Below are 19742 nucleotides of genomic sequence, written 5' to 3'. Positions count from 1 at the left end.
AACTCGGACTTATTTCAGATTGATTTCCCCGGGGGGAGGCATTACGTCTCCGCCCAGGCCCCCGCCGATAAATAATGGAATGCAACAATGGAGGGGCAAATGCACTTTTCCTGGAACTGGCAATGCATTACTGCTGCATACATAAATGGGGCACGCGAAGATGCCTCCATTGTGGCGCCGAAAAGTGTGCAACAAAATCGAGATTTTATTGGGTGGCGAACAAAGAAATGACTAAGCTGCTGTCGGATTGTGCGTGATTGTGTGTGTGTGTGAAAGGGAGTGTGAGTGCGAGTGTAAGTGTATGTGTGAAGGTGTAGGTGCGCGGGGTACTTGTATGGGTAGTGCACTGCACTTAATGTTAATTTGAACGACGTTCATTGATGTTGACTGCCTCCACTGTCCTCATTCGCGTCGGCACAAAGTTGCAAATTAATTAAGCGACAACGGCAACAAGAACAAAACAGTACAAAAAATATGCAAAACATGTAGCAAACTGAATGAAAAATGTCAGGCTCTGTGGGCGTGTGTCTGTGTGTCCATGTGGGAAATGAAAAATCAACAGTGTGTGGGAAAAAGTGTGAAAACACTACGAACAACTCAAGCTTTAGTTGGCATAAAAGCGAACATTTTCTAGGCTCTACTTTTCCGTGTTTTAACTATATTGTAACAGTTATAAAGCGGTTTGTATATATAAGATGTAGTATAAGTGTAGGTATATCGAGTATATAAGGCTTAAGGTCTGCGTGTGTGTGTGTCTTGGGTTAAACAAAAAGTGGTAAAAGTTTTGATGTTGCATCAAATGTATCGAACTCAAGATGCATAAAAAGTGTTTTTCGTGTTCAGAGAGAAAGACCAGGCGGGGAGAAAGGAAGAGGGGAAAGTTCCCCCTTTCTCCCCGGCTGCCCGTGTACGAAATCATTCTCTAGAGCATTGTTTGCCGAACGAAAGAAAATTAGAGAGATAGATTGACAGAGACATATAGAAAGGTAGTCTGAGAGTCAGGGAGCGAGAGTGGGGCTCGACCTCGTCCCTCGTTTCCGGTGAAGATTGGCAAGGGGCTCCAAAGCATATGATCGGGTCTTACCTGCTTCTGGGCCATGGCCTGCATCTGCTGGAACATCTGGCGCTCCTCCTCTTTGCCTGTCAACAAAGAAGGATATCATAAGTATATAGATGCCTTATGCTGAATCCATTCAAGGACTCACCCATTCCCTTGGCCTGCAGCATTTCCAGCAGCTTCTTGATACTCTCGTCGCGGGCAATCAGTGTTTGCTTCTGGGTCTCCACACGGCACTCGAGATCCTTGATCGTCTCGCGCAGGATGCTGATCTCCCGCTGCAAGTGGTCGTTCTCCGCGTAGATCGCCTCCATCTGCTGCTGCATCTCCAGGTTGGGCTGTCGCATCCGCAGGCGCAGCTCCTCCTCCAGCTGGCGTACCAACATGGCTTGTTTCTGTGAGGGATAAACATTAAACATACTTAATTTATAAATATTTCTTATGCATCTATGGTACATTCATTTAGTTTATGCTGGTTTATTGAATAATATCAAATCAAAGAGTAAATAGTTCTGGCAGACAATCTTCGCACTCACCTGGTTCTCTGTGCTGAGCAGTTTCAACTGATCGTTGATCAGACTGTACTTGGCGCTCTCCTCCTTGCGCAGAGCCCGCTCCTTCTTGAGCTCCGGCGACCAGAAGGTCTTGATGCTGTGCATCGAGCTGCCCAGCTTCTGGTTGGTCAGCTCCAGTTCCCGCTTCAGGTTCCCCAGCTCCCGCTGCAGGTCGGTGTTCTGGTGCTGCAGGTCGCCCAAATAAGCTCGATCCGATGTGGGGCCCATGCCCGTATTATATCCACCCATGGCGCTGGGGCTCTGGCGCGCTGATCTGCCATAGAGCTCATCCTCTAGGTACAGACCCCGTTCGAGGGATCTGTCCCTGGAACGGTCGCGGGGCTCTCGAATGGGAATGAACTCGCGATCGTGGGGATCCACGAGTCCGCCGCGATCCAGCGATTGGTAGCGGGTTCCTAAGTAGGATTAGGATTTAGTGGCGGTCATGTGTTTTCACATATGTTAGGCAACTTCATATTTAGTATGAAACGTTAATACTTCGAGGTCAATTTGATATTTATATCTATATATATATTCATTGTCTTTATATGCTTTCAAATGGACCTCGAAAATATAAACTTTGATCTGTGCCCCATTCGAATGTTTCGTCGGTTATTACTTGGATAGTCCATGGCATGGGCCATCGGTGGTCTGCTGGCGCTCCGGCTGCGATGGTGACCCGCTCCGGCCGGACTGGTTGGCTCATCCATGTCGCGGTAGTATGGACTGCCCATTGCTGAAATTCACACACACACAGAATTCATGAGGATGACCAAATGAGGATGACGGAACGGGCGGAACGGGTGGTGGTTTATCTCTGGTGGTGGTTCAGGTGGTTGTTTCGTGTTTTCGTTTCGGCCACCAGAACAAAAGGAACGCAACCAAAGAAAAGTATACAGAGTGATTTTTTTCTAGAGGTGGCAACTAGTGCAGTGGAGTCTCTGCCTCATTTCCTTTGCTTTTTTTCTAATTTTTCAGTTGGGTTTTGGTTTGGTTTTGTTGGGTTAGGTTAGGTTAGTGGCAAGGAACGCAGGTAACTAAAAAGGAAAAGCAAAAGGAAAAGTCAACAAACGAAGGCGGTGTTGGTCGTGTCCTGGCTTTGCTCACCGCCCCAATACAACACCAAAACCCCCACACACAAGCCGGTCGTAAGCCCGCTACCCTGTTTGTCCTGGCGCCTCGTTCATATTTCATATCTCAGCCCACCGTCGAGGGTCATAAACTAAGTTTGGCCCGGCACGAAATCATTTTGCACGTCAGAGCACGAAACTAAATTTGCGGTTCCGCCAACGTCCTTGTCCGCCACTCTTCACTACTCACTACTCAGTGTTCGGTGTTCGACTCATAAATGGTTTATTCAAGCCCCCCGCAATGGCGGCCAAATGCTAATTAGCTGGCGTAATCAAGTGCTGACCCCGTTCAAGTGCAAAACAGTTTAGCTAACCATAATTGTAATCCAGTTTGAGGCTTTGATATCAAACGCGCGGCTCCGGGCAAAGTTTCAGATTCAGATACAGATTCAGTTGAGTTTCGGTTGCAGTGTTACTACAGTTGGTGGTGATATTTTCCAAGGTGCACTTTTCCGCAGTGGTTCTTCTAGCGTCCAACGGCTCAGCTGTGGGCCATTTCCCAGTCCTGTTGTCCCGTTCGGTTGCCCGGTTCTAATGCAATTTCCCGGCAGCGGCAGCTGCTTCACGGAAAATACCCATCCAATCCCCGCGTGGAATTCAATTTGCATGTGTTTGGAGTGTGTCGGTGGTGGAGTGTGTCGAGTGCCGTTTGTGTGGGTTAATTGAAATGAAAATCGGTTGAGATTCGCAGGATGAGTGAAGCGAAACGGAATACGAAATAAATGAAAATCGAATCAAGTGAAATGAAATGAAATCAAATTTATGTACCATGCGCATGCGTGTGATGTTAGACAGAAATAATAGACTTTAGTTAGAAATTGCATTAGTTGAGTCGACTACAAATAGTACGAAATGAAAATAGTTATATATGGCGTTAACAAGTAGAGAGCTAGCGAGCGATATACAAATCTCCAAACATAAGCGTTAATTTTGCATAATGAATTTTGGCGAATCGAATTTGGAATTTTGGAATTTGGAATTTGTAATGACGTCTGCGTAAGGTCTGCAGACAGGGTTAGTACTTTCTAGATCGGTGAAAGCAAAGCCAATTGATCGTAATCGTAATGGGGGAAATAATCAATGTTCGCAGGGCTCTCGCACAAACAAATTTGATTTACTGGCCAAGTGCTGGACTACGTTTGTGCTCAGATTGCGTGGACTAGGTCCAGAGATTCAGTTTGGTTTTGGTTTCAGATTGGGTTAAGTTTCGGGTTGGAGTGGTCATTCACCTAAAGGACTTCCGCGCGGCGCTCCGTAGTCCCGGGATGGGGATCGATCGACCGTCGGCAATTCCTGGAGACGCCGCACGCGACCCGGACTGCGCACACCAGAGCTAGTTACTGGATTATAATCGTCACGTGACATAATCCGCGGCTCATCCGCGGCATGCAATCACACACGGGGTGCAAGTGGAATGTGGTACGTGGAACCGGAGGTTGCAGTTGGAGTTGAACTGGGCTACCGGATGCAACCTTAAATGCAACGTTGAACTTTGATTTCGGTTCTCTGGTTGGTATTGGCCTCTCGGTTGATATGCTCGGTTTTGATTGATTAATTGATTGATCTATTCGCCACTTTCTCTCTCTCTCTCTTTTTCTTGTGCGGCATCTGCAAGTGGAAGATAGGAGAAGAGAACGAAAACAAACACACAATAGTACAATAGCACACGGCACAATCGAGATGCTCTCTCGTCATAAACAATATATTGCATTACGCATACGCCCCGTTGCACGCTAAAAAGCCAAGGCTTTGCCGCTCTTCAGCGGCTTTCTCCTTTGCATTTAAATTGGCTGTAGCTCAACTTGCATATCCTTAACCTTTTTACCTAAATCTCGGTCGGTAGCTGACTCACTACCGGGCAAAAAGCGCATAAACAAATACGATAAACAGACTTAACAGGACTCAAAGGACGGAAACGGGTGCGGTGAGGAGAGCGCATCCCGACGAGCATTTGCTCTATGCAAATTCGTGCTCTACGGCGACGGCAACAAATCGCATGCAAATTGCCACTCGAGCGTCTGCCACTCGGTCGCGAGGAAGTCTCAAACAGAAGCTGTCAGCCGGAGTTTATGCGGTTCATCCTTAAATTGGCATAGGCCTTTTTTTAATAAGACAGATATGGACGTTCTTTAGTAAGCCAAATATGGCGGTTTAGGGCCATAACATATTACTCTATTACACAGGAAATAAGGAAGCCCTATTTAGCCAACATGGCCATTCAAAATCGTTACTGAGCTCAATTAGCATTTAGAAAGATGTCTATGTTTTTTTTTATCGCAAGGTATAACATCCTCATCATCAGGTCTCAATTTAAAATATAATGTATAAATATACTACGTCAAATAAACTTTCTTTCATATAATAATCTTTCTTTCTCATAATCTTCTTTGGCTTACTATAGCTTAAATAACTTAAATCGTTACAAAAACATTATTGGGAATTCATTTTAAATAAGAACAAAATGAAGAAATTAAATATTTGTCTTTTCCTGGCTAATAACTGACTTTAGTATTTTGATTCTGATGACCTCAAATCATCGAGCTTACTTTGTAGACTTTGTATTTGAATGTCATGAATAGCTAGTTGCAATTAAGGTGCCCGCATAAACAATGCGGCCTGGTGATAAGACGCAGCGAAATGTTGAAGCTTCGGCTGCTGTGAATGATGTGAATGGGCCAAGAGTGCGGATATCAACGGCAGCAGTGCGACAGCTGCAGCGGCTCAAATGAATGCTAAATGAATCAGCAAGCCGGAAGCCCATTCACACAGCCAAGAGCCGTGGGAAGGAAGCCTCAGCTTGATTCTGTGGATGTGGATGTGCCCGTGCCAGCTCTATGTGTGCGGCAGAGAATGGGGACATAAAAAGATGGAGGAAGCGCAGCAGATGAGGTCAGGATATGGCAGACAGGCCATAAAATATCAGGCCCAGATTCGATTACATCGCCATGCCATTAGGGAGCCCCAGGCAGTGCACTTTGCTGGGCAAACATATCCAGATATATACTGCCATGCTGCCAGATGTATGTAGATGCGGAGAGCGGGAGACGGATTGCACTTCTAGCTGCATACTTGGGGGACCTGGAGCTGAAGCTGGAAGCCACTACGATTGGTGTCCGTCCGGAGGCCATCTTATCAAGCTATCTGCTCCGGGGGCCTCCACCCCAAAACAAACATGTTGAATAGCCTCCGAAAAAAGGAGAGGCGTCCCCGGAGAAAGCCGGAGAGAGAACTCACCACACTGGGGGCAGTGCGCAAATGCGTGCCATCTCACCAGCGCACTTCCCTTTCTCCTCTCGCCTTTCTCCGTTCTTCTGGCTGCTTTCTCCATTCGCTCCCGCTCACAACAATAGCGTCATCGTAAAACATTTGCCGTATTTTGTTGTTACCACTGCCCCAATATATGGATTGGCGGCGTTTTCTTCGCCCGCACACACACACACACACACTGACTCAGACCACATGTAAAATAAGGTTGAAATTTGAAATCAATAAAAGTTATTTGGCTGATCTAAAATTAGAGCAGGCAACTCAAATAACAGCCGAAAGAAGTAAATAATAAAGGCAAACACCGCATCATTGACACGCAAAGGAGGTGATTGGGCCGGCCCCCAAAAAGGCTGAACAAAAAACTGACAAATCATGCGAGCAAATCGAATGCGTCGAGCCTGCCCCACAAGGCACCATCCACAGATCTAATTATAAGTTTTCAAATTGCTTGCCAATCTCCGGATGATTGATTGATTGAACGGGGCGTATGGGTAATGCATGGAGAACAGACTAAAATTACTCGCTAAACTAAGTTACTCGACTACGTTCTAGGACTGCAACTAGGTCTAGATAATCGGGGATCGTAATTTATATTCAGCTGGACATATTCATCGGTAGAATAAAAGAAATCACAGATACGTACAGGAGATATAGAAGTTACACAGAGAGAACAAAGGCAGGCACAAAAACAGATTACTCATAACTGATTACGGTTAAATTATGGCGGCTCCTGTTACACAAGGCATACGCACAAATCAGAAATCAATATCGCTTATGGTTCACATCACAAATTGAAGTTTTTGCTGTGTTTCTCTGGTTGTGTGTGCGTTTGTGTGTGTGTGTGTATCTCAGTGTCAGTGTGGGTGTCGTTACGTATACGTAATACGGTTAAATAGCTCACCCGCTTTGCTTAGGCGATGAATTTTGAATGATTTTCCTTAACGAACTGCGGGCGAATGAAAAACTGGCTAAGCTAGCTGCTGCTCCTCCTCCTCCGGTTAATCCTCTTGCTCCTGCTCCTGCTGCTGCTCCTCGACTTCCGCTTCCGGTTTTCAGAGCCCGCACACACTGACGCACTCGCGCTGCAACTACATGTGTGTGTGGGCGATTTGTTGCTCGTCTTTATGGCCGTTGCCAATGCAATGGTGCTGGTGACTGCGATTGTGATTGTGTTTGTGGTTGTTGTCAGGCGGCTCAATGGGCATTTCCGGTTCCGGTCGGCTAGCTGCTTGCACTAATTTAGTTGATGACACTGGCTTAGTTAGTTTGTTGACTTTCGTGGCGTGCGCTCGCTGGCTAATTGCATTTTGTGTTTATGATTTAAACGGCTTTTGTTTTATGTACATGGCTGTGTGGGAGGATAATTAAACCGCGTGAGTTTGCACCTAAACTAATTAAAGTCTTCATTCACTGAGTGGGTTTTTTGTGTTTCATTTATTTTTTCAAGTGGTTTGGTGGCTTCGTGCCCAACGAGGATATTTTTTACACTCGTTCCCGCTGACACACATTCGAGCCACACACACACACACACACAGGCACAGCACACAGCGATACGGAGAGATAGGGAGTTGAAGAGTGCTCCGCAAAATGGAGTGGAGAGTGTTCTACGCACGAGTTACGCTCACGAACAACGTAAGGTTCGACGTAACGAAAGGGGGTTGTGGGGCAAGGGGCGGTGGGGGTTTGGAGCTGAGCGGGTGGTTTGGGTGGCTCAACATTATGCTGGCACCCCACCTTCCGCCACTTCATTCGCTTGGCTCTAGGCTCTGTTATACAGCTTATAGCTTTTCAAACTTAATGTCTCTTTGTAGGCGTATGCGTATGTGTGTGAGTGTGTGTGAGTGCGGTTCTGTGGGTGTGCGAATGCGAGTGTGTGTGTATAACTCGCATGGCTTATATGTAGGTTGAAGCAATTTATAATAATTTTTTTGCTTTCGCCTCAATCGATAGGCAGCGTTTAGTGGGGCAAATGACTCCTTTTGATTGACAGTGTGTGTTTGTACGTGTGTGTTTCACACTGATATACTATACACAAATGCACATATATACGTATAAAGGGTGTGTGTGAAATGGTTTCTTGAGTTTGTCACACGATTTTGAGCGCTATAGGCGGCTTTTTGGCCTGCTCGATTTGCTTTTAACTCGCTTTTTTCGCACTTTTTGCAGGAAATCACTTTTCTGTATCCAGGGAGCAGCCTCTAGCGCTATTGCTGCCACTCACGCACACTCACTCACTCGCACACATACACACACACTATCGGGGACTTTATGCATTTGATCGAAGCACTTTTCGCCAGTCAATGGAATTTTCTCGCGCTGTTCTTTCACTTTTCTCCGCTGCGAATGCAATTAAGTTGGACTTTTCTTGGCCTTATACATTTCTCGGCCAGATACATATACTGCGCGTGTGTGTATGTCTGTGTGCATGCGGGAGTGTATTGGTATTCGTGTCTATGTGTGTTCCTAACCCAAAAATGTATTGTGCGGCAGCTGAGGTGGCCCGTTTTCGGCAACGCCGTTGTCCAACTAACTACCCTCAAAGAACTGAGCGCGGCTCGTGCGAGCCAGTCGCTAATATAGTCGCCGATTCGCTGGCAAGTGGTGAGTTTTCCGACTTTTCCTTACCGACCACCCCCTGCTTTCCTCCTGGCCTAGGCATAGTGAGAGCGAGCCGGAGAGCGCGCGATTGCAATCAATGAATTTTCCTTTCGGCGCTCGCGCAGTTCAGTGAGTGCTGGCATCTCGAGCTGCCAGCTTAATGGATTCCGGAATTCCAATACCAAAATATGGAGCCAGCGCATTGCGTTACGCCAAACGAATGTGGGCCTTACGTATTGCTCTACATTCAGCGTTGGCAATGCTGCGCGCCAACTATTCAAACCGCCCTCAAAGGTAGGCTATGGAATCATTGGATTTAAGAACAGTTTTTTAAGAGAATAGATTATGGATTCTCAAAGATACCTTTACCTTGGTGTGATCTCATTATTTTGAAAAAAGTTTTTAAGGAATAAGAAATCTGATATGTATCAGAATGTATCAGCCTTAAACAGCTCACATAGATTAGCTTTTTTAAAGTAGATTCGCTTCTTAGAAAACTTTAATACTACTTTGAATTATTATAACTTAATAATAAGACTGTGTTCGTTGTGTATGTTAACTTGTTATGTTTATTCTGGAATGTGTCTGTATGGTGGCGCGGTGCGTAGCTGCGGTTGTAATACATTTCTCATAATACTTAATCAACGCATTTCCTATGACATAGCCCTAGTTCTAGCGATCTGCTCCCGTCTATTTACAGGTGAACTCCTCGTAGCTCTCGTCGCACTCGTCGCATTTGACCTCGCAGCACCAGCGGAACTGGCAGCGGCACTGCGTGGTCCTCCGAATGTGCTGCGTGTTGTGGCCACGCCCACAGCAGAGCAGGTCGCAGCTCTGGGGGCCGTGGCCGGTCCGCTGGCAGGTCCGGCCAGAGGTGCCCTGGCTGCCCGTCTGCAGACTCCGCTCGCAGTAGTTGGGCGACGCCTCCAGGTAGATCAGCTCCATGCGCTTCGGCCAATCGAGGACCGGTTTCTGGGCACGAGCGGTGCCGGCATGCTTCTTTCTGCAAGAAAATAAAAGGGGGAAAGGTATGTGTTAATATGCTGGATCGAAAATGTGTTGAAATTATACCATGCTACACGAGACACAACAAACATATTGGATTGAAAAAGGTGTAAAGTTGTTTAGTAGTGTAATTTATCATAATCTTTAATGATACAGTAGTCATTTGTTATATGTTAGGTAGTCATATGTTTTTTTATTTTTATTATAATTCTTCTTTTGCCCTTAGATTATCATCTGTATATCATTCGAACTCTTGCAAGATTCCCATTTCTCACCTGCTTAATACTAATCTCAGTCCACGTTTGCCTTTGACGGCTTGAACAGTTTTGGCTTTTTGATACTTCAGCATGAGTCTGTCGCCGACCAGTCGAAAGGGCGGCAGGCTCTTCCAACAGGTCTTCATCACGCAGGAGCCACTGACGCCATGGCACTTGCAGTCCGTGCGCAGCATCTTCTTGACCAGCTAAAACGGAAAAGATATAATTATTAATTGGCCCACAATTATTATTAAATGTTATGCATACGCACCGTTCTCCCTGCCCGGTTATTGTGCAGGTTCATCAGCGTGCGGGAGTCTCGCTCCAGTTCACGGGCATCCATGAATCTGCGCGCATACCGCATCCCGAAGTCCACGTCCGCCGAGCAGCCACCCCACTTCCAGGGCTCGTCGGGCGTACCGCCGCCCGTGGGCGTGGCCTTGTGCCGCACATCACAGCCGCAGGTGGAGATGTTGCCGCGGGCACAGGCGGCGGTCACCGCGTACGCCGCTCCAGCACTTGCTATCGCATAGGTGTAGGCAGCCTCACGAGAAGCTGGAATACGATATTTGGTTAGACTTTGGATTATAAAAATAGTATTCTATAAATAAAATAGATTAGAAACTTTCTATTTAAGTACTAGAGTTACCGGTCTAGAATCTATATAGAATTCAGTATAGCAAATGGTAACTAGTTACCAATCAATTCTTCCAGTTAATACACAGCAGAAAGATGTTATATTGCAATAATAATAATGTTTATTGGGAAAGACAGTACCTTTTGGAACGATTTTTCATAAGTTAACAAGGTCTGAGCTAAATTATTACAAACAAGACTGCATCTGAATTTATTTATTGAAATTATGGTTGAATACAACTTAAAACGAAATAAATCATAGTCTGTATCAAAAAATGAATATACAATTTAGAAATATCTCTTTCAACGAAATTCAGATTGAACTTGTATTGTCTACCGATTTACTTGAAAGAAATAATGGATGCACTTCGAATGGAAACTACTATATATGACACCCCGCATGGGCGTTAGCATCTAAATGGGATTGTGATGCAGATGCAGATGCACTCACCTGTGGGTATGACATGGGCGAAGACGTTGCGCTGCCACACCTCCGAGCAGTTCCAGCGGTGTCCCCGGAACTGGTGCTGGCACTCCTGGGCGCCCAGTTGGTGGCCCTCGCCCAGGGCGATCAGGGCGTCGGGCATCTCGCGGCACATGTTTCGCTGGCCCGGGGTCAGGCCCGGAATCCGGCCACAGAGCATGGCGGATGTAAAGCTGGACACTAATCTGACAAGAAGGCAAAACAAACAGAACCATAAATAACACCCTGTAGAGCCACAATAGGCAAATAAATAAATAAATAAATGACAAACGAACGCCGATCGATCGATCGATCGATCCCAATCCAAATCGATCGTTCGATTGGCAATGGCTGCAAAGCTGAAAAGTCGTGCCGAGCAAACGCCGCCGGCTCTTTTGGGCTGGCTGAATGCATTTCCATTTCGTTTGCCATTGGAGGCTTCAGTCTCTGCTCCGAGCTGTGAGCTCCAAGCCGCGAGCCCCAGCTCCAGATCTCAGCCAATCGAGTCGAGTCTGTCCGAGATTAATGCGCTGCAGTTGTCTGCGGCACAGGGACAAATTTATTTGGAATTTATTAATCAAACTATATGGGTTTTCTTGAAAAATTAAGTAAATATGGAATTCATATGTTTGGGTTCTTGGTCTGGACTCTATTTTGTCCGTTTTATTAGGAAATGCAAAGCATTTCTATGGGTATACGAATAAATACAGTACTTCGAAATTTAAACCGTTTGTTCATTAATAATCGATTAAAATTGCTTAAATGACTTTTATTGTTTTATTCATTGTGTTTTTAAATATTTGTATATTTATTTGCTATGTCCACCTATACCCCAAGTTATTTTCTTCCTGTGCATTTGTGGCAGGTGGCTGTGGGCTTGGGCGTTGTACTGTCAGCTTTAGTCAAATCCCAGCCGCCAGCTGTATTATTAGCCATAATTGCGCGGAGATGCAGATGGAGATGGAGAAGCTTGGCCATCCGTCGTGACTCGCTGGAGTGTCTAATCAAGTCGCGTTTTCTTGAGCTTCGGCTGCAGCTCCACTTGAGTTGTCGGGTTAAATGGCGGAATTAATGCTGGCAGTCAAAAATGGCAAATGGGATTAATGAGTTTTGACAATGAGTTGCAAATTGCCAATTTCAGATATTTGTCTCCTCCAATCGCGCTGCACTGCCTCCCACCTGCCTCCCACCTGCCGCCCACCCATTCCCGAAACGTGTCGGCTGTCTAACCTGTCGACTCGCGGCTGCCAAACCAATCAGCATCAAACAGCTGCGGCAATAATCATGCGATCGATCGATCGCCTGCTCGCCTTTTGTCCATGGACCGGGTTACAGCCAGGAAAAGCCAGAGAAACACATCCCGGGGCCAAACAACTGGCGCACGGGTGGGCAACCCCGATATTAAAATACAAATGCAACGTAAACTTCGATTGCCAGCCACATGGCTACACCGGAAAATATATACATCTATTGAAATAAGATATGATTGCAAGCCATATACAGGTGCGAATAAGAAAACTAAAGGGCTTAACTTCGAAATTTAGCAACTAAACAATTGATTTTTGTTATAAACGAAGCCTGAATATTTAAAATACAACAAACATACAGAAATACTTAGCTTTATCTAAAAATTTGATACCATTTCTTATGTATCATGTTTAAATTAGAAAATAAGCTGGTGACATTCCATTTCCTGATATATTTAAGTTTCTTCTGTAGTCCACATCCAACATATATTTCTCTACGTGTCCACAAATGTAAATGGCTTTCGATACCTGCCACTCGAGTGTCTCCAACTCCAGCTCCAACTCCAGCTCCAACTCCAACTCCAAGTGGAGCTCTGGAGCTCCAGCTTACGAGGCACTCTTAAACGCAGCAATTAAATCAATTTACAGAAATTACACATTTTACCAACCGCAGAGGAGCACGAAGACATGAGCTTAAACCCTCGGCAAAATGTCGATGGTCGAACGCTGATTTCTGATATGGGATCGCTTTTGTTGTTGCAGTTTTGTCGAACACGCTGTTAACATGGCTCAAACTGGAGTTGAGCGTCGACGATCGACGGGGAAATTGGTGGTTAAACTAATAATTAGGCCCGTTTAACAGGGCCAAAAGCAAGGCACCGCAGACCTTCAACCGACTCTGTGGCCAAAGTTGGCCCGAAATACGCGATCGATCTGTCAGCGCATCCGCTCGGCCAGTCAGTCAACCAATCAGTCAGTCAGTCAGTCAGTCAGCCAGTCGCTCATTCAGTCAATAGCTTTTACGTGCGTTCGCCCAGCGTGACCGTCACGTCCCCCGCACCCCACCACGATAAATATGGTGGAGGGTATATAGTACTCCAAAACTCAAAAGCCGGCAATCAAGGCGGCCATCTCCAGCTCCTCGCAACCCTTTTGTTTTTAGCTGCTTTATTTAATTTGTCGCTTGGCCCGCCCGTCTGCTGTTTGCCTGTTGCATGTCAACGCCGACAATTTCATCATCATCATCATCGCCATTACCAGAACAGATTTCAGTTCCAGACCTATGCACAGCGAGAAAATTGGGCGAGCTGCACGCTTTTATAATACTAATTTTAATTGAGATTCAACTATTTGTATCTGTATCTGTTTATACATTTTGTGATGCTTAACCGAGACAATGAGGTAAATTATTATGAAGTATTATAGATTAAAAATGAAGTCACATGTGGAGCAATGACGCTATTTGCTAATAGATCTACGATAAAGCTGTATAAATCTTGAGGTATTTAGAGTTAAATAAATATTAAAAATACTTATTAACTTTCTAGTAAACTACAGGTGTCTTATTTTTGCATTATTGCCCTTCTATCTTGGGATATCGTCATCCCCTTGTTTCTCTCTGTGTAAAGCCTATCCCAATCCACTCCATGATCTTCAGGCCCTCAAAGAATCCGAGTCACGTGTGCTTGATTTGCGCTTTGTTTGCTGGAGTACCCCTTTATTGTCGCAGTCCTTGGACTGCTTTACTTCTTCATTTATCTCTGGTTCTATATCGGGGTTCCCACTCGCATCGCGACCCTTTGTGCTGCGTAAGAGCAAGGACCTGCCCTGAACTTGATACCACTTCCGCCTCCGCCAGGCACCCCCTTCCAGCGAATCCCAAATAGAGCTGGCATTTACAAAATGCCAAACTAGTTCCATTGACAGTCTTATGGCTTCTGCTGTCCGACAAATTGGTGATTCCTCTGGCACTAATTTGCGCAAAAATATTTGCCACGACGACGTGGACTCATTAAAAATGGATTAAGCCTGGTGCATAATTCAGCGGCAGCCGAAGCGCAGCCACTTATGAGTTGGCCGCAAGCAGCATAAATGGCCAATAACAAGCTCCAAGCCAACAGCATCGGCAGCAGCAGCAGCAGCAAGGAAAACTAAAAACCCAGAAACGCTAACTTAATGCGCACTTCGGAGCCTCATAAAAATATGACTTTAATATTTTCACGCGCAGGCGTAGCAGCCTGCTCCCCACTGCAGCACTGCAGCACTGCAGCAACCGGTGATCCCCGATAGCCGCAATACCCCGGCTTTATCCACGGACGTGGGGCTAGGGCCCTGTCATAATTGTGCGAATCTAGTCGACCAAATAGTTTCGACCCACCGCTGCGCAGGCGGCTGTTGTTTGGGCCTGGCTATCCATGGAAACGCGAGACTTGGTCTTGACCAGTAGCGCCTCCAATAGCAGGCAGATATATATGGCCGGCGCTCCGTCTGGTAATTACATGCCTTGCTGACATGTTCATGGCCCTCCTCGGACTCTTTTACTACTCCTCCTCCATGGCCATAACAGGCACACAGCCGAAGTTGGGCCAACAGTCAAGCGCCAATTGGAGGCGGAAGCAACAAAGGCGCCTTAATCCGGCCAAAACAATGCGTTGGTCCAGGGAAAAATGTTCATTGCGGTCCCTCGATCCCTCTGTCCCCACTCTTCATCCCTCTGTCCCTCGGTTTTCGGGGCATTTGAAAGTTTTGTGTGCGCTGATAAAACAGCTTTGCTCTACAGCTGCATGTAAAGTGGGCGGGGCTGGGAAGGAGTGGTCGGCGGTGGGAGCGGACAAACCGAAAACCCATAAAGGCTGTTCAACATGCCATCAATAAAACACAAATATTCCCAAGGGGAGAGCAGGGAGGAGGCGGTCGGAGGCAGCAAGGAGCAGCGGAGCGGAGCTGGGCGAACCATGGTCATGGCCAAGAAAAATGTCGCTGCCACGCTCAGACAAACGGCCGGCAACAATTGCTGGCCATCCTGGCCACAAAAACGACGACGTAATTGACCAGAGAAAGACATATGTACGGCACTGAGAGAAAAGGTGCGTGCAGGCTGGGAAAATACCATCATTGATAGAAGGTTATTGGTCATACTTTAAGCATAGTTCAAATCGTTCCAAGTTCTTATGGGTTTAGAACGTTTCTACCATTATAATGGATCACTTAAAATAATGTTAAAGATATATATACAGAATGTGTAAGTTTGTGCGTAAGCCCATCCAACTCTTTTTCGCTCAGTGTGCGCATGCCGTGGCCATGTAACAGGTAAAAGCCAAAACGGATCGTTCGTCATGGACAATTGGCAGAGACCAAGTGGTCGAATGGCCACTCAGGCAGTTAGCCAGTCGGGCAACCGCTCCCGCCCTTGCCATCCAATTCCCTCCCATTCCGTCCAATCCCATCCCATCCCATCACGCCCTGGCAAACAGATCAACGCAGATAGTTTTGTTTGGGCTTTGAGGTTTGCAGTCGATCACTCATCCATAGCCGCAGAAAAATGGTAAGAGCAAAATGCGCCAACAATGCCAGCCGACCAGTGACCAGACCAGGCACAGATTCCTCGACCACCGCGCCGACGGCTCCCGCACAGAGACTCAATTCTGCAGGTTGGCCTGGGAAACGTGGAAACCTTGCAACTTGGCAGCCGGGCAACTTGCAACTGGCAACAGGCAAGAGTTTATGCCATTTTGGGCTTGTAAATGCAGCCACAACTGGCGCAGAGTGATCTTGATCGCAATTTGAGCGTTTGTCTGCACGTTCATGCGTTCCAATTGTCCATGTAAGAGCACGAGTACGAGTACGAGAACGAGATGTATCTGGAGGATGCAGCTGGTTTCCTGCCTTGAAATTGCAGTAACCTCAATTACACGAGCTAAGCATTTCTGGGTTAAGACCCTTTGAAGGTTTTTGGTTTTTTTTCGGTGAACTTCAGGTTCTGTTCGGCGAAGCTCTGCCCACAAGACCAGCCCACTGACAGGAAGGGAATGAAAGCCAGAAGAGGAGCTAAATTGGTCAATCGGAAGTGCATATGCCCTTGCTGTTACAACAATCGTTAAATAATATGTCTTTATCTAAAACTACTATAGAGTTAGCTCATTCAAAATGAATTACTTTTTGCCTTAAATGGATTGAACTTTTATATTACGAAATTATATACATTAAATTGGAATTTTAAAATAAGATATAAGATATAAGAAAATACGAAATTATATAAAGAAAACAGACCAAGTAATTCTTGAATTTAAGATCACGTATCCTTTCCAAGCATTTCACCAAAATCAAAATACCTTCTTCGAGGGTATAAAACACAGAAAGTGGTGGGGGGAGCACACCGCGTATCTTTGAGATACACTCAACTTATTGCAACTGCAACTGCATCAAGGCAATTAGATAGCAGTTGAAGCACACACACAGAGACACACACATAGCGGCAGAGGCACGTTGATGAGTTTATGGCAAAAATTGATTTCCAGTTGTCGCAGCCCCGCCTACCGCCCCAATCCGATTTTAGACGCGACTCTTAGCTGCTCCTCGCTACAAATGAGAGACCGCTGTCTTTCTGTCAGTTTTGTGCCTTACTTGCTGCCTGCCATTTAATTGCCAATTTTAATGAGATTTTTTCCAGCGTTTTCCAGCGCCCCCCGTAACTTTCGATCGGCCAGCAACAACCATATAGAACGAGGCGTTTACTGTTTGGGCGTTCGATAAGGATTTAACATACATCGCGCCGTGGCTTCGCAGATAAAATTAGCGATCGTGTCCGGCGATGTGCGCGATATGGCGAAAGGCAACGAAAGAGTTGTCAACTCGTGCAGATCTGTCAGCGATAAAAGGAAAGGCCGCAGGAAGTGCAAAGAAAACCGAATGAAAAACCCAACCCAACCTAACAGCGCCTTGGGATCATGGCATTAGCATGGCATAACTGTTTGGCCGTTAAAGTTAATGGGCATACCGTTTATGGGGCTACTATACCTTATTTCCATAATCCAGAGTATGTAGATTAAGAGCTTGTTATGTATTTTCCACATGACGATGCAAATCCGAGGCACACAACACGAATTCGAGCCCAGCAGCTGGCACTATCATCATATTCTATTCGCACTAAAAGTCTCAATACTCAATGCATTCGAGGCTTAATTTCCCTTCCTTTCTCGTTTCTGCTGAGCTTAGCAGGCTCCGATTTCCACAGTTCCACAATTCCACAATTCCGCAGGGCCTTTGTTTTCAGCCATAAAACGCCGTCATTGGAGCCGAGAATCGAACTATTAGAAGTGAACCCCGTACGATCGGCTCTGTTGTTATTAATGAACCGAAAACGCAGACGACAGCATTCAATACACTCTGCGAATATGACCAAATCCAAATCCAAAACCGAAGACAAGACCGACGATCGAATACCGAAATACAATATACGAAATATACAAAATACACGCGAGCTTTTGTCCATTTGTTCGTATGCTAATTAACACCTTCTTCTGCTCCAGCCAGCGGCGTTTCAATTAAGTCATCGCGAGATCGGATCACCAAACAGTTTTCGGGCAACGCGTGCGTTTCATTCATGCAAATCTCCGGCTTGGCCCGACTTGGCCATAACTCAGAGCCGAAACTGCCATCAGCGGCAACATCATCCATCAGTGGATATCAGGGGGCGGGGCTGTCCATCGGTCCAGCTGTCCAGTGGTCCAGCGGTCCAGCGGTCCCTCGCCGACTACACGATTTTTTAATTTATGATAAAGCGCCTCCGACTGTCACAACGGAATTGCGGCAATAACCATAAACGGCTCAGCAGGTGAAAACTACCAAAAAAGAAAAGCACAAGAAGTGCCGAATGCCGAATGCTGCGAAGATCCCAAATCTTGGGATCGTGTAGCGCTTAGACGTCCCGGGTGCGGAGATTAACATAAATGCAGCTCATTAGTGACGCAATTAAAGAGCCAAGCCGACAATCGGAGTGGTCCAGGAACGCCGAGATGGATGTGAATCGTTCCGACTTTGTCGAGTGGAGAGGTACTAAGTGATCGCTCGACCGACGGGCGCGAGTGTCGTATAAGAACTGAGCGGACTCCAAACTCGAAAACTATCAACACACGACCTCACTCACTTGGCCAACAAGTTGCAGTTCGACGAGGTTTAAGTGGTTAAAAGGTTTTTCGGATGCCGTGTTCAAATGCACGTTTTCAAAAAACCGTTCAGCCAATTGAATCTCGGTTTTGTTTTTTATTATTGTTGATGATTAATTTAAATATTCGAGATCTTATAGTTTCCCAGCTTGTTATCCTGATCAAGTACTACTACTACTACTCCACTTTCAAAATCTTGTTTGAAAACTGGAAGGATTATTAATAAATCTAGTTCAGATCCTCACACATGTCTGTATCGACTCCATTGTTGAAATTGTAAAGAACTGTTGTTTTAAATAATAATTGTTGTTTTAAATGAATGTTCCTATGTATTTCTACTGGCTTTGAATTAAATTCGAGAGGTCATCTTTTTATGAAAGAAAATCTGAAGAAAGTTTACAATCTGTTTATATACAAACGGAACTGTTTTACTGCAGAAGACCATTAGATATCAGGTAGTTAAACCTATTAATATTAATTTGAGTTTGAACAGGACAATCGAACTAAAACTCAAGCCGCAACTCAGGTATAAACCAAACCAAGTTCGATGCGAACAAGTTCGTCCAGCATGTTGGAGCTCTGTTCGATGAAGTTCGACAGGCCGCTTTTAAAGCGATTCTTCAACGATGGCTAATAAGCGATCCTGCACGTGACTCGGCTTTTGGCTGAATGATAATGACGCAGACCTCAATTTGATGGTCTGGCCTTTTTTGGGGGGAAACAACTTTCATCGGCAATCAAATCAATTATGTGGGTAAAAGTCGTGTTTCCCTCGCTGCAGAATTTTTAGAGTGCCTAAATGCTGTGGCTCCTCTTCGGAAAGTGATCGAATCTTCATGGTCCCATGGGTGCTTTTGGTGATTTGTCAGCGTGTCGAACAAAACACAAATCATGTTCATCAAAGTGGCGTTTTTTTGTGCCAAATTTATAACTAGTTGCGTTGACTCCAGCTTGAGATGCGATTGCTGCAGTTTGCAGTTTTACAAATTGTTTTTGAACATTTGTTCAAAGTGATTTATTGTCGGTTATTTACAGTCCGCCTCTTGGCTAGCTGGCAAAATTGTTCATTTTTTATTTTCCACGCGCCTCGGCTTCTTCACTTTGGCAGCGAACACTTCGGCACACGGTAGCTGAGTGGCCAAAAGGAGGGAGGAGTGGCTAATACCTTCGGCCAACACCATCTAATGCATTTCTCGGATACGAGTGTCGCCTTAATTGATATGTCATTTATGCTAATTCCTGGCCAGAGAGCACAGGAATTCGCTATCTTGACGGGCTACAAGATGTGTTTAGTGCATTTGGAGTCGAGTAACACTCGTCGGCAGACTATTAAATGCAATTAAGTTAATTTAAACAGTTTTGTG

General features: G+C 45.6%; 2 protein-coding genes across 7 annotated transcripts in view; both read right to left on the bottom strand.

Moving 5' to 3' along the window:
* LOC117135514 (plectin) overlaps positions 1 to 8524 on the bottom strand; it is a 37218-nt gene extending 28694 nt beyond the window's left edge. For all 5 annotated transcript variants that reach the window (XM_033295764.1, XM_033295760.1, XM_033295762.1 and 2 more), the window contains exons 1-7: positions 8477 to 8524; positions 6910 to 7356; positions 3971 to 4349; positions 2231 to 2347; positions 1594 to 2027; positions 1206 to 1452; positions 1085 to 1140 (exon numbers count right to left, since the gene is read on the bottom strand). In XM_033295764.1, the coding sequence (XP_033151655.1) occupies positions 1085 to 1140; positions 1206 to 1452; positions 1594 to 2027; positions 2231 to 2347; positions 3971 to 4106 (990 nt within the window). In that variant the 5' untranslated portion in view covers positions 4107 to 4349; positions 6910 to 7356; positions 8477 to 8524. The remainder of the gene's footprint in view (positions 1 to 1084; positions 1141 to 1205; positions 1453 to 1593; positions 2028 to 2230; positions 2348 to 3970; positions 4350 to 6909; positions 7357 to 8476) is intronic.
* Positions 8525 to 9152: 628 nt separating this feature from the next.
* LOC117137003 (protein Wnt-2) lies at positions 9153 to 18298 on the bottom strand. 2 transcript variants are annotated; one of them, XM_033298189.1, is made up of 5 exons: positions 17231 to 18298; positions 10956 to 11173; positions 10140 to 10423; positions 9887 to 10074; positions 9153 to 9609 (listed from the first exon to the last, which is right to left on the bottom strand). In XM_033298189.1, the coding sequence occupies exons 1-5, from the start codon at positions 17284 to 17286 to the stop codon at positions 9297 to 9299; spliced, it is 1059 nt and encodes a 352-aa protein (XP_033154080.1). In that variant the 5' UTR covers positions 17287 to 18298; the 3' UTR covers positions 9153 to 9296. The 2 variants fall into 2 exon arrangements, with proteins under 2 accessions (XP_033154080.1, XP_033154081.1); XM_033298190.1 differs by having other exon boundaries at positions 10956 to 11168.
* Between the last annotated feature and the right edge of the window lie 1444 nt (positions 18299 to 19742).

This window comes from Drosophila mauritiana, chromosome 2R (genome assembly GCF_004382145.1).
Source record: "Drosophila mauritiana strain mau12 chromosome 2R, ASM438214v1, whole genome shotgun sequence".
Classification (NCBI taxonomy): domain Eukaryota; kingdom Metazoa; phylum Arthropoda; class Insecta; order Diptera; family Drosophilidae; genus Drosophila; species Drosophila mauritiana.
This window is presented reverse-complemented; position numbering and strand designations above follow the sequence as displayed.

Excerpts from the sequence above, each read along its gene's own strand:
- LOC117137003 (XM_033298189.1), bottom strand. The coding sequence starts at position 17,286 with ATGTGGAAAATACATAACAAGCTCTTAATCTACATACTCTGGATTATG. Across the intron at positions 11,174-17,230 it reads CTCTGGATTATGGAAATAAG|ATTAGTGTCCAGCTTTACAT; the intron begins GTATAGTAGCCC and ends CCTTCTTGTCAG. Across the intron at positions 9,610-9,886 it reads CTGAGATTAGTATTAAGCAG|AAAGAAGCATGCCGGCACCG; the intron begins GTGAGAAATGGG and ends ATTTTCTTGCAG.